Genomic DNA, 16,584 nt, shown 5'->3' on the forward strand with positions numbered 1-16,584 from the left:
AGCATTTGGAACATGAAAGGCAGAGAACACAAGACAAGCACCAACATATTTCTGTTCTAGTCATTTGCGAACACACCCAGCTCAGAACATAGAGAATCCCCTTTGATGGGAAAGGGAGGAGGACGAGGGAGGGATCAGGAATGTGCGACTGAAGCTGGAGAGAGCGAGAGACCATTCCTTAGCGGGGAGAGCACGCAGGCAGTTGCAGAAAGCTTTATACTGTAGCGGACTGCAGCTGGTGTAGACAAACCTGCACGAGGAGCATAACTTATATTCGTTCTGCGCAAGTTCTTGATACTGACTTTGCATTTGCTTGCGCTTGTGTAAATAGTTACACAACGTGTGGGCCACAGAAAATTAGGGCCTAATTTTAGAAAAATTCCCTGCACTTTGAAGATGGGTCTTTCTAGGTTAAAACGGTAGTGCCGTTTGTAAGATCCATTGTCATAGGTGAGTAAACCCAAAAATGAACGAAACCGCAGCCGTTTGGTTACTTTTCATGGACCTGCAAATAGGCAGTCCCACACAGGAAATCAGCTGTCCTGCTGCGCAAGATGGGTTTAGTACACATTTAAGATAAAAAACTAGCTAAAGAGAAAATGAATGGTACTCCCAGCAGAAGTGAGATGCAGGAAAACTATCAGTGGACTTTCCCTATGATCAATCTAGGGATTACTGATATTCTTTATGTTTTAATGACTTGGGTATAAAAGTAAAATTGTTCTGATCACGATTTTCATGGCACTAAGTTGAGAGGCTTCTTCAGTACAGGCAACGTTTGGAAAAGCATCCAGGAAGATGGGATTCCTTTGAAGGCTGGAGGTACCCGGACTCAGTCAAAGTGCCGGTACTTGGGCAGTAGCCAGAACTTCTACTGTGCACTAGTTCATCAGCTGGGAGCACCAAGGGAAGCGGCTGTGCCTGTCAGTTGTTTGCAGGATGGCTATCTGCAAGGTGATGCACCTGTAGATACGGCACATGCCCTAGACTGTATCCAGTGATGTATTTCTACTAGGAAACAGTAAAGTATAAATACTACTGTTGGAAGTTTGGAATACTTCTTGCAGAGCTGATCACCTGTGTATCTAAAACATTAATTCAAAGGTTAATTTCTAAAAGGCAAAGAATGTGCAGAGGCGATATTTTCCTTGTAAGCATGGGAAGAAATCCCTGGGAGTCAGGGATCGCTCTTTTAGTGTGGTGTGCCTCTGCAGCAGTCTTTTAACGTGTAACAGGGAGAAGTCTCAGAAATATTTTTTAAAGGAGGTCTTGGCTAATTTATTAGAAAAATTATACAATGTGGTTGCAAGTCATAGCTGGAAACGAGTTTGTAACCCAGGAAGTCATTTCCAGCTCTATACTTCTTGTATTTGTGCAATAAATATAATTTTCCCAAGCCTTTGTAAAGCTGGCACTTCCAAGTTCATCCCCAGTGACATCTGCTGTGTGGAAGCCAGTGGCAAAAAGGGCAAGACTGGAAGAATTCAGTACTCTCAGATGTGATGACTAGATGAGATCCTTTACCTCTGAGAGGGAAAAGTTGTCTCCAAAAGCCTCACGTGATTGAGCCGGGTTTAAAATGCAAAATTTGGGAGCAGAATGTACAGATTTGCACTGCAGGACTACAGGTCCAGACTTGGGCATTGGGTGATGAGCTGGAGGGTAGACCCTGTGCCTCCACTCACTCCAGGAACTGCTGCTAATACACTGGGCCTGAGAGAAACTAACTCTTACCCAGACAACCCACTATTTAGCCCTCACAGAGGAGGACTGCAGATCTGATCAAGTAACACACACCAAACCCAGCCGTGATACAGTGAAGCCTATGGACAATTACGTTCTGCCAGTCTTAACAGCTGGAGCTCCGTGCTGGACTTGGGGCAGCTGCAAGGAGGAAGCGCCACGCTGGAGAGGAAAGGCACAGAAGGGCTGCTCTGGGGAAAGGTGCCCCGTTCCTTGGACGTGCAACGCGGAGGCAGCATCGTTACTGCGAAAACACTGCGAGAGGGTGGTAGCAGTAGTGGGACAGCATTGGAGCGTCCCCTTGCTCTGTGCTTGTGATGGCGTTGGTCCCCTGGTCGGCTGGGAGGTGATGCAGCAAGTCACGGTGTGAGCAATAGCACAGTGGGCTGTAAACTGTAAAATCGCTCTTCTGCAACTGCGAGTTCAGTACATCCACTTGACTCTCATACAGTAAGTATTGAATAAACTTTTCCTTGCTGACCCCATGAAGCTGGTGTGGTACAGTTGCAGCCAGATGCTGCAATGAGGAGTGTTGGGGGGAGGGTGGGGTGGGTGGGTGGGGGTTTGTGTGTGTGTGGGGTGTAATCTAGGGGGGCTCCTGCTGGGGCTTAAGAAGAAAAAGGATGAGCGAGATTTCAGCTGTGTTTAGGTGCAACAGAGCATCACTGATGGAGCGCTGAGACTGTACAGGGCCAGCAAAGCAGTGTCCCCAGGCAGGATGGGTGGGAGTCCAACAGCAGCAGCACCTTTGCCTTGTGACACAGCCCCTCTGTTTTACAGGACGTGCCGCAGTAAGACACTGCCAGTAAAGTCTGGAAAGCTTCTGCTGGAGGTGAAGGATTAACATCACAGAGAGTCAGGAAGGGCAAGACCTCAGGGTGAGAGCATGTTCACCTGGAGCTCCTTGGCTCCCTTGCTGCATTTCCTGGTTGTTGTGATGTTAATTGTACCACTTCCACCCCAAATGAATGCAGGTTTTCTACAGTTAGCACCAGAGGTCTTTTTAAGGAAAATGGGAGGGATTTTCATGAAAGAGACACTGAGGTTACAAGATGGTGACAAAGCTGAAGGTAGGCACATTTTATCTTAACATCCACAAAATTTGTACTGTTCTCATGTGAATCATTCTGTAAAGTTATCCCTGGCCTACAAAATGCTGACTGTGAGCTGCTGGAGTGCTGCAGCCACTGCTTTTCACCCTAAGCAATCCTGCTGTAACCTATGTCTGTCTCTTATCTTAATGCACAGCTGGATCATGGGTGACTTGCAGCAGCAATACTAGCTGAAGTAGTTCCTGTCCGATCCCCTGATCCTGGCTGCTTGTCTGTCAGTGCCACTGCTGTGTGGATACAGCCATGCACATCTGCAGTGTAAATCCAACCCGTGATGACTCCAGGTTAAAAATAATCCCTGTCAGGTGCGAGTTTTCTGCTGTTCTTTTTTAAATCTGAGATTAGTATCCTGATCCGGCTCGCAGAGCAGTTGTGTAGGCAAGATGTGTAAGAGCAAGGGAGGAGGGTGGCAGGGTGGGAACAAGCAGCCAGGACTGGACGTGCTGCATCACCTCCAAAGCCCACTTTATCCAAGCAGAGACTCATGTAACGGCGTGCTTCCTGGCAGCGTGAGCTGCTGCAGTTGCACACCCCAGGTGGTGGTCCTGCCTGCCGGCTACGTTGGTGCGGGCAGATTGTGCAGGCAGCGAATTGCTGAGTGGGTATTCTCCCTGGGGGTCTGGGAGCTTTCATCTGTCTGAGCTCCCCAAACTGGCCTGAGTCCCCAGCCACCATGAGGACCGGTCATGGGCGAAGGGAGGAGCAGCGTCCTTCACCTGGAAAAACCCAGGCTGCCCCAGAACTGCATGCTGAGATCATAAACTGGAGCAGACACTCTCTCCCGTCAGCTCCTCTTCATAGTACCTACCACTGCGTGTGGCAATACGAATAAGAAACATTAATATTAAGCAATTATTATTGTTACCAAGCATGAGGATTGGGAGAACTGGGAACAGTTAGGGAGTTAACAGAGTTTATTGGCACAGCTGATGACTATCTGGAACCATTCAGAACGGTTTTAAGGCTCCGGGCTGGGCTGCCGGCACCCAGGATGATCCTGTGCCCATACTGGGACCAGCACAGCGAGAGCGGGGCTGCAGGTGAGGACTTGGCAATGCTGCCATGAAGTAAGTGATGAATTTTTCTACTATGTTGTGGTTTTCATTTTTCCCATTCTGAAACTACATCAGAAATTTTTTTGGGGCTTTTAGAGTTAGGATTAAGAGACACTTGGGTAGAGACGAAGTCTGGGGAAATGTATACCAAAAATGGATACCTGGGAAAGCTTTGATCCAACAGGAGGGAGCGTTGACACTATATAGTGAAATCCGTGTTCCAAACCAGAGCTAAGAATATCAAAGCAATTTTTTTTTTTCCCCACAATTGTATTTGGTTTTGCCATTCAGAGATACAACAACTGGTTCCCATCTAAGTAAAACAGAGACAGGGAAGAGTTTATGGAGACAGTGAGGATCGGTGCTCAAAAATCTTCACAGCCACATGCTCTCACTAATGCTCAAAGCACAGCAGGGCCTTTCACAGCAGGTAAATATATTACTGCTCCAGATCAAATGGAGCAAAGTGAGTCAGCTTTTATCGTAGCCTCTGGCCTAAATCCTTTTATGGGGCTCGTGATGCCTTTGGGCTTGTGCCCCCGATCAGGGGCCCTTGGCTCTGCAGGACCGAGCTCCTGTTTCTGCAGCGTGGCCGGATCACAGCCCGCTTCCACAGACAGCCCCCACGGTGTGCAGGGGGAACAGCAGCGTTCAGCGACCCCAGCGTTTCCAGGGGAATAGCAGAAGGATAATCAAGAGCCTCTGATGGAGCTCGCAGTTTCAGTGTTAAATAATACCCACTCATGGCAGTTGAGGGGGGCAGGACTCATTCCAGAACTATTAATATAGCCCCTATTTATACTCCTAGGCTCCTGCGAACGGTGCAGCAGAGAGCTACAGCTGCAGAGCTAAAACGGAATAAATGTCAGCCTCCGGGGAGAAAGCGATCCTTTCAGCCATCATGTGGGAAAGGAGACGATGAAAGGACAGAACACGGGGCAGGTTTCAGACCTGAGAAAGCGGAGGGAGCTGATCGCAGCACCCTGAGAACGCAGCCGGTGGGCAGAGCCAGGCAGTAACCTCCCTGTGGCCGGCAAGTCTGCACTGAGAGGCTGCCAGCAACGCTCGCTCGGCGTCACACGCAGCACCTACCGATACTGGCAGAGACGAGGCGGGGATTCGAGCTGCTGCTCTACTGATCCAGTACCAGGTGTGACTCAGGACAAAGGAGCAAAACCCCAAAAGGACGTTTTGGGGGGGCTTTAAGCGCATTTTCTGCCGGACTGGAAAGATGATGGAGAGCACAGGAGGGCCGTATCTGAACACCGCAGCTGTGACATCCCCTGTGGGAATAGCTCGTTTGCTGCAGATGACGTTTGGATGCACCACGTTCAGCCTGGTAGCCCACCAGGGGGGATTCAGCGCGGCATACGGCACTTTCTGCATGTTTGTCTGGACCTTCTGTTTCGCCGTCACCGTCTTCATCATCACCTGCGAATTCACACATCTGCACAGCTGCCTGAGCATTTCCTGGGGAAACTTCACTGCTGCTTTTGCCATGCTCGCCACGCTCATGTCCGTCACGGCCGCGGTGATCTACCCTCTCTACTTTGTCCAGCTTGGCTGTTACCCGATCGGCTGTGAGGTGAGAGACTTTCGCATCGCAGCCAGCGTCTTCGCAGGCCTCGTGTTCGTCGCGTACGCCGCCGAGGTGTTCTTAACCAGGGCAAAACCAGGACAAGTCACCAGCTACATGGCCACCGTCTCTGGGCTTCTGAAAATCGTGCAGGCCTTCGTGGCCTGCATCATCTTCGGGGCGCTGGTGAATGACAGCCAGTACGGCAAATACGTGGCGACGCAGTGGTGCGTGGCTGTCTACAGCTTTTGCTTTGTGGTGACAGTGGTGGTAGTGGCCTTCAGCGTCACAGGTAAGACCGCCTTGCTGTGGTTCCCCTTCGAGCGCTCTGTGGTTGTCTACACCCTCGGGGCCGTGCTGCTGTACGTGAGCGCCGCGGTCATCTGGCCGGTGTTCTGCTTCGACAGCAAGTACGGCTCCCCGCGGCGCCCTGGCCTCTGCGCCAAGGGCAAGTGCCCCTGGGACAGCCAGCTGGTGATCGCCATCTTCACCTACGTGAACCTGCTGCTCTACGTCGTGGACCTGGCGTACTCCCAGCGCATCCGCTTTGTCTCGCACCTCTGAAATGCGGGTCTGCCGCTGCGAAGCCGTCCCGGCGCCCTAAGCAACAGCAGTCGGGGGATGCAGCAGGAGACGGGATGCGGGGAAGGGAGGTGCTGATCAGGCATGCGTGCAAGAACCATCAACCAAAATTCAAGGTCAAGACTGACTGGATCAGCAAGTTAAAGACCTGTAGTGGGTGGGCTGCAGCTGATGTTGGGAAAAGCCCACCTCCCGCATTGATCAACATCTGCCTCAGCCGCCCGGTGCCGGGGTGAAGGGACGATGCAGCTCAAAGTATGCAAAATGGCCTTTCATCTCCAGAGAGCAGAAATGCTTGCTGCAACAGCGGGTCTGCAGGCTACTGGATTACTGGGCCAAATATTAGGAAAGACACCAAAGATTTTGAAACTCTTACCAACACTTAACCATAATCAAGTGACTACCCAGGAAGTGGCAAAGTCAAAAGCTGCATCAAGGAACACCAGTTCTGGGGATGAAAAACAATCCCTCAGAGTTTGGGTTAGTTTGGGCTGTGTGGTGAGACATGAAATGCTTGCAAGTGTGGGAAATTCCAGTCAGGATGTTTCTGAGAAGAACATCATAGCTGTAACGCTATTTTGAAGATTACCAGTCCTTTCCTTTCCTCTCCTCTCCTTCACTGTTTAGCACAGAAAAAAGTATCCTCAAGCATGCACCTTGGGGGGGGGGGGGGGGAGCATGGGATATCCCTATTTAGCAAACAGTCATTACAGAAATGAAAATTTGCAAAATCGGGGCTCTACTGCCAAGAAACAGGGTGCAGAACAGAGCCGAGTTGCAAAATAACTATATGTAACTTGACATCCTTGCTCGAGCAGGACCAGAAGGTACCTTGGCACATGCTTTGCCTCAGTTCATATGCCACTGTTTCTTTATACTGTTGTCAAGAATTATTTTTCTGGAAGCTTAAGGATAAATTCTAGGAAGAGGGGAAAAGGGATGCAGAGATTAATTGATTTCACAGCGCTGCATGAAAGACCAAACCGGGCTGGGGGGGGGACGGGACGGACACACACGGCACAGACGGGACGCGACAAAACTTGTGTGCAATGGTAACAAATGGGGAGCGCTGCCTCAGACCAGATCAGGCGCTAGGATTCCCGAGCTCTCTGCGTCACCAAGAAGCTGCATTTCTCTGACCCATCCCTGACAAAACACCCACTTTGAAGTCCCACATTGCATAGCTCAGATTTCAAGCTTAATAGGAAGAAATGTTCTTCATTTCTGATCCAGCGAGAAGCCAAAGCAGCCTGAGTGCAGAAAGCATGCAGATTAGATAGGTTTGATTAAAATCTAAAGTAGCTGACTGTCAGAAGCAAAATTTATTTTTTAACCGTATTAAAATAAAGCTGAATGGCAGACTTACATACTGCTTCTCCAGAGACTTGTATACTTTCATCTTGCTCTCCACACAGCTTTTATTTCACCAGACATAGCCCTTCTGCTTTCTGCCAGAAAGCACAGCTCAATTTATTTTGATGTATGAAGCCTGAAATGCAGCCCCAAAAAAGTATATAGACAAGACAGCCGAGATGTCTGACTGACATTCTTTGTAGCAGAGTCACACAGGAAAAAGGAAGGAAACTTACTTTTCATCAGTGCTTTGTGTGGGGTTTGAAAAGCAAAGGGGAAAACTGTTGGGACAGATGGCGGTGGATAATTCTGGTACCGAGTAAGAACCAGCCTTTAGCAGAGGGAATTATTAGCCCACAAAACAAGTCAAGAATCAGTGTCCAGCACAAAGGGAATGCACTAAACAGCCGCCCACCCCGTCCTGGGGGTTTTCTCTTCCGCAAGTTGCCATTAAGGGCCGGAGGACAATGTCCAACGAGAGGCTGGCCAGCTTGTTCTAGTGCAAGACCCAAGACTATCTGCTATAGGTATAAAACAGGGTATTAGAGAGCTTTATTTCTTGCCACCCAAACAAATTAAGGGGTTGTACAAATAAGAAATGATAACTTGGGAAAATAAATCCATTTGTATTGGAGGAAGCAGTGTTCAAAGGGAATGTTGAGCATTTATGATGTATTCTTTTTAAACCTGTCAACCTGGACAAATTGTGTCTCACTTGAAAAAAATTACTTATTTTTTGTTATCACAGAGCACTAAAAGTCAAATAGGTGACTGCGAACCATCACAGCCTCTGTTATAAACCTCAAACCTGCAAAACCAGGAATATTGCTTTAGGAAAGCACCTTCCCGTAGGCTGCGGGGTGGCTCCGAGGGGGCTGGTGGGGGCCAGGCAGAGGGGCGGCAGCGGCAGGTGCCCCGCAGGCAGGGGCTGCTTGTCCCGAGAGGACACTGCAGGTCTTTCAGGCGGCGAGGTCTGTCGGAAAGTGCCTTGGCTGGTTCACGCTTTTTCCAGCTATGCGTTTGCTTGCTTTTTGCTGTGAAGATTTTGCACCAAGTAGGAGCAATTAGCAGGAATATGATAAAAATCTGCTAATGACACATCTGATGCAACTTATACAGTGCCAGGGACACAAAGAAAGGCCCAAGAGAAGCAGGTAACTGGAAAACAATGGGGGTAAGATTTAGTGCCTTCGCAATACGGAGGAAATAGAATTTAACATGGAAATCATGATACCACTGACTGGAGGAGTGGAAAGACAAGTCATTGCCAAGAACAGTGTGTTCAGATTTAGCTTTCTCATCTGCCAGCCAAAGACTGAGCAAAAAATGTTAGCATGGTCAAAATGGCAAAAAAAGATTGTGTTGACAACAATCCACTCTTTTAAGAGAAAAAAAAATCAAAACCTCATGCTTCAGTGGTTAAAACACTCACTAACCATTGGAAACTATGAGATTACCCAATCTAGGACAGAGAACATCCGATATCTGCTTAATATGATTTTAACAACCAGCTCTGTCACGATTCAGTTAATTAAAAAACACACTTACTTCCAGAGCTTGTCTTTCCCCTTAATAAATCATGATCAAGTAACTTGCAATAAAACAGGCCTCCTAAGACACTAATCAGTCTCACCTTTTTTTGGTAAACTAATGGCACAATGTACATGCATTCATTTAGAATTACCGATTTGTGTTTGCAGTCAATCTAGACAGCTCCTGGAAGATCCCAACCTGAGACATATATATATATGTGTGTGTATATATATTAAAAAAAATATATATAACCCCCCTGAATCTTTAATAGCTTGGGTTTTTGTTTGGGTTTTGTTTTTTTTCTTCTCTTTCTGAAAACTGGGATCCAATATCCCCAAAAGACAATGTTTAGGAACATTCATCCACAGGAGATACACTGAGGTTTATTTCTGTCAATAAAGAAGTATGAAAAAGCCAAAGGCGAGGGAAAAAAAAAAAAGAAAAGAAATCAGCATGGTAAGATTACATTTAGGAACAAAAGCACTGCCTGGTGCCTGTTTTTTCACGGTGACGTATTTCAAAATGTCGCAGCCTCTTCGCAGTCGGTTACTTTGGGCCTCTCCTTCGAGCAAAGCGTCACGCGTGCCGTCCCTGAGCAGGCTGGTGCTCCCGCCACGGGTGGGACCCAACGCGCCCTCAGCCCCCCGACATGCACGCCTTCCTGCCCGGCCACGACGCTTGCTGTGGGATCTGCTGGTTGTGCCGGCGTGACGTGTCTGGGTACCAGGCTGCATCTCCATCCCGGTTTGAGCGAGCAAAGTCCCTCCAATCAGGAAATCTATCGGTAATTCCAGAAAATGAGACGCCGCCATTGCAGGACCAACGGCTGCCCAACTTCTGCGCAGGCAGGAAGCCAGAACCGGCTCGGGGCCCTTTCCCTGGCGCTTCCTGGCTGCCCACCGCCCCTGAAGGGCGAGAGTCCCGGGGAGGACGGACGCCACAGAGCGCGGGTGCGCAGGGACCGGGCGCCCCTTCTCACAGCTGCTGAGCCCCGGTCCCTGCGGGGGGCTCAGCCATCCCGGGCTGGGCCGCGCAGTCAGGCGAGGGCAGGAGCATCCCAGGAATGTCCGGGACAGCAGCTGGGAAGGGCCCGGGCCCGCCCCCACCGACACCCAGGCCTACGGGCACGGCGGCCCCGGGGCCGCATCCGCGCTGGCGGCAGGCCGGAGGGGCGGCAGCGGCCGGGACGCTGCTGGAGGGCAGGGGGCGGTGGGGGGTGTCGGTGGGGGCGGGGTGTGTGGGGGGGTGTGTGCGGCGGCCCCCCCGCCCGGCAGCCCGGGCCCCTCACCGCGGCGGCGGCCGGCCCCACGGGGCACGCGGCGGCGCCCGAAGCTTCCAGAAGGGCGCGCGCCACCGGCCCGCGGCTGCGGCGGGAGCACAGCACCGCCTAGCGGCGCAGCGCGGCGACTGGCCCCCGGCGGCCCCCGTAGGCGACGAATGATGCAACTCCCGGCGCCGGTTGCCCCAATAGCTGGCGAGGGCCGCGCGGGTGGCACCGCCCCTCGCCCCTGAGTGGCGGAGGGTCGGCCAGGCCCCGCCCTGCCGCCCGCCGATTTGCTGCGCGCCGGCGCCCCGCCCCGCTGCTACGCGGCACCGCCTCCCTGTGCGGTGCGCGGCCACGTGGACGGCGGCGCGGCTGCAGGTGGGCTCCGAGGGGCCGCTCCGCTCCGCTCCGCACCGCACCGCACCGCACCGCACCGCACCATGAGCGTGGGGTTCATTGGCGCCGGGCAGCTCGCCTTCGCCCTGGCCAGGGGCTTCACGGCGGCAGGTGGGCGCGGGGCGCGGGGGGCGGGCGGGCGGTGCCGAGCCGCCTGGGCTGACGTGCGGTGCCGTTCGCAGGGGTCCTGGCCGCGCACAAGATCACGGCGAGCTCTCCGGACACCGACCTGCCCACCGTGAGCGGGCTGCGGGTGAGTGAGGGCAGGCGGCGGGTGGGTGGCGGCGCTGCGGGCCGCCCCGGGTGACAGCGGCCCCGTTTCTCCCCTCCCGCTGCAGAAAATAGGCGTGAACTTCACGGTGAGCAACAAGGACACGGTGAAGAGCAGCGATGTCCTCTTCCTGGCCGTGAAGCCCCCCATCATCCCCTTCATCCTGGACGAAGTGGGCCCCGACATCGAAGCCCGCCACATCGTGGTCTCCTGCGCGGCCGGCGTCACCATTAGCTCCATCGAGAAGGTGAGGGGTGGCCTGGAGCCGGGGCCCGCCTGGGGCCGGGCGGGGGGCTGCAGCCTTGCAGAGCCACGCCGCAGCAGACACCCGGTGCCTGGGAGGCGTCTGCCACAGGGCAGGACCGTGGGGGAGCCGGCCTTGAGCCGGTCCCGCTCCTCCGGCCCCCCGGGGGTTGATGCGAGGGGCAGGCGTTACCTGTGCTCCCCAGGGCTAAGCTCATGCTGTAGCCAGTTGGTTGCTTTGGGTCACCGTTGCCTATCCTCATCAGAAAAAGCTCTAAGAGTCTGTATGCCAGGTCCTTTATTGCATGAGGTGCTATTGGATCTTTTTTCTCTCAACAGAGGTGGGTCATCTCCCCTGAATTTCTGCAGACTTTGTGCTAAGTGTCTGCACGAGCTGTTTTGGAGACTTGTGAGTTGATGTGGGAATGAGGCGTTCAGGGTATTGTTCCCAACAGCAGCTTCCTGTTTGCTGGTACTACTAAAAACTTTGCATTTAAGTCTTTGGCTCAGAGCAGGGAGTTTGGAATACAGGAGTCTCCCTTTTCCCTTTGCTTGTGGTGTTCTTGCCCCTGGGGAGTCCCTTCCTAGACAGTCTATTTCGTATGCCAGATATGCACTAAAGCTCATTTTTCTCTCTTCCTTCTTTTCTTTCTCTTCCTTCCTTCTTTCTTTCTTTCTTTCTATCTCAAATAATTTTCTGCCCTAAGAAACTCTCTACCTTCTGCCCCACACCAAAAGTGATCAGGTGCATGACCAACACCCCTGTGATTGTCCGGGAAGGCGCTACGGTCTATGCCACTGGGACTCATGCGGACGTGGAGGATGGGAAGCTCTTGGAACAACTGATGGCCAGCGTAGGCTTCTGCACCGAGGTGGAAGAGGACCTGATAGATGCTGTAACGGGGCTCAGTGGCAGTGGCCCTGCGTATGTATGTGCTGCTTCTTCAACTTGGGACAGTCTTGGGGAGAGCAGTAGGCTTTACATGCGGTGAAAGTCTTTGCAACTTCAGTTTCTCATTTCTTGTTTTTCCCATCACTCACATTTGCAATGGGACATGTAATCCAGGTATCTAGTTTATAACCAGTTTGGGTCAACAACAAAAGTCCGTTACCAGTTGGATGAGTCTGAAGTCCGTAGCCAGAACACAATGTCCACGTGTCCATGTTGCAAAACGTGGGCCTATAGTTAGTATCACCCAGAAGCTGAATTTCTCCCATTTTCCCCCACTCCTGAGCTGGAACTAATGGGAGGGAAGCCCGGCATGGCATCCATGCAGCAAAGGGGGAGGCTTTTGTCAAGTCTGTAAGTGACAGGAGTCACAGCATGATCGTGGAGCCCTGGATTCTCTCCTCCCTGAGAATATCAGTCTTGGAGTTGAGACTTTCAGTCACCTTGTTCCTCTGTCTGGTCTCAGGCATTCACTGCCCTGGATGCTCTGGCGGATGGGGGAGTGAAAATGGGACTTCCCCGCAGGCTGGCTGTTCGACTTGGAGCACAGGCTTTGCTGGTCAGTATTTCCTCCTCCAGAACATATCTGAGTCTGTGCCTGCTCTGTGCAGAGTATTCTGCACATCACAGTTTGAAATTATCTCGGTCCTCTTACTGAATCTACTTTAAAAAAACCTGTTTGGTTTGACTGCACACAGGTTCCCGGTGAGGGGACATAGGAAGTGTCCGCAGCAATCTGCTGGCGCTGATGGTGGTGTGGGAGCTGGGGCCTGGGGAACCATGACTCCTCTGCAGGCTTTTTCAGCTCTGAAAAGTGTTTTGGCAGCCTGCTAATGGCTCTCAGGCAGGAGCCCGCTTTTGCCCGCTGTGAGTGTTAGGTGCTGCTCTGTGCAGTATGTGACAGTTGGTTCCTCAGTCAGAGCTCTGGCAGCTGTTTTCTCTTCCTTGCTACAGGGTGCTGCCAAAATGCTGTTAGAATCTGAGCAGCATCCCGGTCAGCTGAAGGACAATGTCTGCTCGCCCGGGGGAGCCACCATCCATGCCCTGCACTTCCTGGAGAGCGGTGGCTTTCGCTCACTCCTGATCAATGCTGTGGAGGCTTCCTGCATCCGGACAAGGTGGGCACCTAGGAAGTCCTAAAGAGCCTGAAAAACTTTGCCCCCACGCTCCTTGTCTCTTCCTTTTGCTATGTCTTTCTCTCCCACCACCCCATTGCAGGGAGCTGCAGCATCTGGCAGATCAAGAGACGATCTCCCCAGCAGCCATAAAGAAGACTTTGTTGGATAAGGTGAAGCTGGAGTCTCCTTCTCTGTCCGTGGCATCTGCCAGCAAAGTCAGTCTGTTCACCAATAAGAGCCCCAGCAGCAAGAAGAACTGACCAGACTGCTGTAGTCTGGCAGTGCTGAACATCAGCTCCTCCATGCCCTTTATTTTTGTCTAAGGAGAAACGCTCACTCTGAATGTTGGTGTCCCCCATACCTAGCTCTTGCCTTGCAGCAGCTTTGGGGCAGTGCAACGCTGTAGAAGAGGATCTTTAACCTGTAGTGGGGTTGGTGCAAACTGCCCCTGGCATTGCTGTTCTCTGTTGGGCAAGGGTGGTACCATCATCAGAGCTTCATCAAGGGCATCATTTGTCCAGAAGCCTTGGATACTTCTAGGACTCGGGCAATGTTTTTGGTGTCCTATGCAGAAATGGTTTCTAATAGGATTTTTAAAGAGGCTTCAGAATGCCATTTGGTTTCCAAGGTTCAATCCAGGCATGGATCCCTCCTGCCCCATCTTGTATCTGCTGTCAGAGCTTGTGTCTTGTTGCTGTCTTTATGAGCTAGAACAGATGCTGCCACACAAATGCTGTGCTGCACACTACAATAGAGGCTGGACCCTAAAGCACCTCTCGGAAGGGACCAAAGTGCCTCTGCCCCATCTCCCATCTGCCTTGACTTTGAGACACAGATGGTGTGAACCTCTGGACTGCACTCTGTTTCTCTCTTTCCTGGCTACCCCTTCTCTGCTCTGGTTTGGGGAACCGTGAACTGCTCTCACTGTCCCTCCTTTGCTGCTAGCCTGGCTTGGGTGGTTGGGCAGGTGGAGGGGTAGTGAGTGCTGCCTTTTCCCTCTGACACCTCTTCATGCTCTCCATGGGCAGAATCTGTTCCCACATGCCCATGGACATGCTTCAGTGTCACTGTGCTCCCTGATGCTTTCCTTGCTCTTTGGAGCAGAGCTGAAGTCAAGGACAGCCTGCTCCAGAGAAAGCCGCCTTCTGTACCGTTCCCTTAGACTCGAGCAGGGTTTTGTACCCAAGCGCTGGGCTGCTGCGTGACGGCAGGACTCTTCCTCAGCACCTTTCCTTGCATCAGGCTGTACCTCCTTCTCAGACTGCAGTGTTGATGCCTGTTCATAGTGGGTGCTCTGCTTCAGCTTGTGCAACCCAGCTGTGTTGTGGTGGACTGGTTATCCCTTCCAGACAGCATTTCTCCCAGCAGAGCCCCTGGGCTGGCAAAATCCAGAACAGCAGCCCTCAGAGTCGCCTTATGTTGGCACAGTTATGTCTCTCTGGCATTTTCTAAAGCATTTCTTTTTTCCTGTTTCTTTGAAAGTGTTGCACTGCTAATGGCTAGAAGGGGAAAACACCTAGAAAAAAGTTTGGGGTTCCTTTGTGCAGTTGCATTCCTAGTTTTTTAGAATACAAGACTAAAGGGAAACACTGAGTCCTCTGGTCTGGCTTGCGGCTCTGATCTTGTCTCATCTCACCTGGCTTGTCCTGTGTGAGACCCAGGAGGAAAGTCAGTCCCTTCTTGACACAAAAGAGGTTCAGGGAGGACTTGAGAATGCCTGATGTCCAACAACAAAGACTTGCTTGGTGAAACACATCCAGATGACTACAGTTTTGCAGAGGAGGAAGACTCTCACTGTTCTGGTCTGGAGAATTTCCCAGGTCTGACTCAAATTTCTGAGCAAGACACAGCAGCAAAGTATGGGGTCTAGCAGCAGTGGTCCCTTCTGCCCCTCAGACTCCAGTATTTGTGAGGGAAGGAATCTGGCCGGAGTTGTGGTAGCAGCAAGCAGAGAGGGTGGCCCTGCTCGACCCTTCCTGCCGGCGGCACAGCCCGAGCACCAGGCCAGGCGTGAGCCGGCACTGTGCTGTGTCGAGGGCAACACAGCACCTCTCTTCCCTGGGCCTGTTGGGGAGAGGGATGAATGAGGGTTGTAGGCTCCCAGGGCAGAAGGGACCAACGCTCTGATCAGGCAGAAGGTAGGTTACGGCCCGTCATCTAGAAGGACGGTTAAGCTTTCCTTCAGGCACAGTCTTGGGACCCAGCCCCAGAACAGCAGCAAAGAGAAGATTGCATCTACTGCTTTCTGTGATTTCTTTATAGCCAATGTCCCTGCGTGCCTTCCTTGCCTCTTTGCTTTTCTCCCAGAGCCCGAGTTCTGTCCCAAGCCAGAAGACGGCACAAAGCATGCAAGCTGCGCCTACCACCTTAACAGGGCTGCAGTGCGAGCAGCAGGCTGGAGGGGATGGAATGGATCTGGGTGGGTAACTGTTGTACCGTATTCTACCTTGGGGTATTCTGGGGGAGTGCTGGTAAAAGGGTGATGTTAGGATGGGCTTACTGTCTCCTGAGGAATCCTGGACATGCAGCTGATGCAGGAAAAGCATTTTGGTATCGATGCAGAGGCTGCCAAAGGTGCTAGTAATGTTAAAGCGGTTTTAGCGTTAGGCTTTCAGCTGGTGACAGGGTATGACCCTATAGGCATGACAGATGGTTACTCCTCTTCACATAATAAACTGCTTCTCTGACAGAGAGCTGTGGCTAACCCCAGCTGTTTGGACTGGGTATATCTCTTGCCTCTGGCCGTGGTCATGGGGGTCTTTGCTTCCCGCAGCAAGCGTGCTCGAGGTGTGCTGCAAACCTGTCTGAGTCTGGTTTGTCCGGGGGGGAATGGGAAGCATATCAGCCTGTTTCTCCTCACACCCATGGTTCCTGAGCAACACCATCAAAGTTATTCTAGGACCCTGTGCTACCAGTTTTCAGAGACTTAAAGAGAATGGAAGGAGGAAAGCCTGAGTATCCTGACCCTTTAGGCTTTCTAGCGGTTGTGCCACTGCATACAAGATTCCATGGGAGGCGAGCGGGTGCCGCGTGTTCCTCTGCTTCCCTGCTCAGAAGCTGTGAATACCCGTGCGTATGGGCCAAGCATGAAGTCAGTTCGCTTAAGCACTGGCTGATGCAAAATGAAAGGGAGTGTTGCAGAAAGTTTCCACTGGGCTGATAAAAGTATGATGCAGAGTAAAAGGCTGGATGGCTGAGGTGGGGCCCCTCTGCAGGGGGACCTGTGGACTGCCCCAGTGTACCCCCAGTGAGGCAGAGCTATAGATGAACTGTCGAGATGATTGTAGACCTGCAACTAAGCTGGCCACCACAGCAGATGGAACACCCAGCCTGTCAAGGGCTACAAAAGAGCCCCGCAGGACTCAAGTTCACGTCCCCTGCGTGCACGG

General features: G+C 52.1%; 2 protein-coding genes across 2 annotated transcripts; both read left to right on the top strand.

The window, feature by feature from the left end:
- Positions 1 to 2,111: 2,111 nt before the first annotated feature.
- On the top strand, positions 2,112 to 9,201 carry MYADML2 (myeloid associated differentiation marker like 2). The gene is made up of 4 exons (XM_075770393.1): positions 2,112 to 2,193; positions 2,524 to 3,160; positions 3,782 to 3,895; positions 4,719 to 9,201. The coding sequence occupies exon 4, from the start codon at positions 5,142 to 5,144 to the stop codon at positions 6,048 to 6,050; it is 909 nt and encodes a 302-aa protein (XP_075626508.1). The 5' UTR covers positions 2,112 to 2,193; positions 2,524 to 3,160; positions 3,782 to 3,895; positions 4,719 to 5,141; the 3' UTR covers positions 6,051 to 9,201.
- Positions 9,202 to 10,544: 1,343 nt separating this feature from the next.
- Positions 10,545 to 15,902, top strand: PYCR1 (pyrroline-5-carboxylate reductase 1). The gene is made up of 7 exons (XM_075771073.1): positions 10,545 to 10,725; positions 10,797 to 10,867; positions 10,953 to 11,132; positions 11,836 to 12,057; positions 12,544 to 12,636; positions 13,032 to 13,195; positions 13,296 to 15,902. The coding sequence occupies exons 1-7, from the start codon at positions 10,659 to 10,661 to the stop codon at positions 13,453 to 13,455; spliced, it is 957 nt and encodes a 318-aa protein (XP_075627188.1). The 5' UTR covers positions 10,545 to 10,658; the 3' UTR covers positions 13,456 to 15,902.
- The last annotated feature ends 682 nt before the right edge of the window (positions 15,903 to 16,584 follow it).

Source organism: Balearica regulorum, chromosome 18 (assembly GCF_011004875.1).
Source record: "Balearica regulorum gibbericeps isolate bBalReg1 chromosome 18, bBalReg1.pri, whole genome shotgun sequence".
NCBI lineage: Eukaryota > Metazoa > Chordata > Aves > Gruiformes > Gruidae > Balearica > Balearica regulorum.

Bases quoted from the DNA above. Each gene is read 5' to 3' on its own strand.
- MYADML2 (XM_075770393.1), top strand. From the start codon at position 5,142: ATGATGGAGAGCACAGGAGGGCCGTATCTGAACACCGCAGCTGTGACA.
- PYCR1 (XM_075771073.1), top strand. From the start codon at position 10,659: ATGAGCGTGGGGTTCATTGGCGCCGGGCAGCTCGCCTTCGCCCTGGCC. The intron at 11,133-11,835 runs GTGAGGGGTGGC...TTCTGCCCTAAG, and splicing joins CCATTAGCTCCATCGAGAAG to AAACTCTCTACCTTCTGCCC. The intron at 12,637-13,031 runs GTCAGTATTTCC...TCCTTGCTACAG, and splicing joins TTGGAGCACAGGCTTTGCTG to GGTGCTGCCAAAATGCTGTT.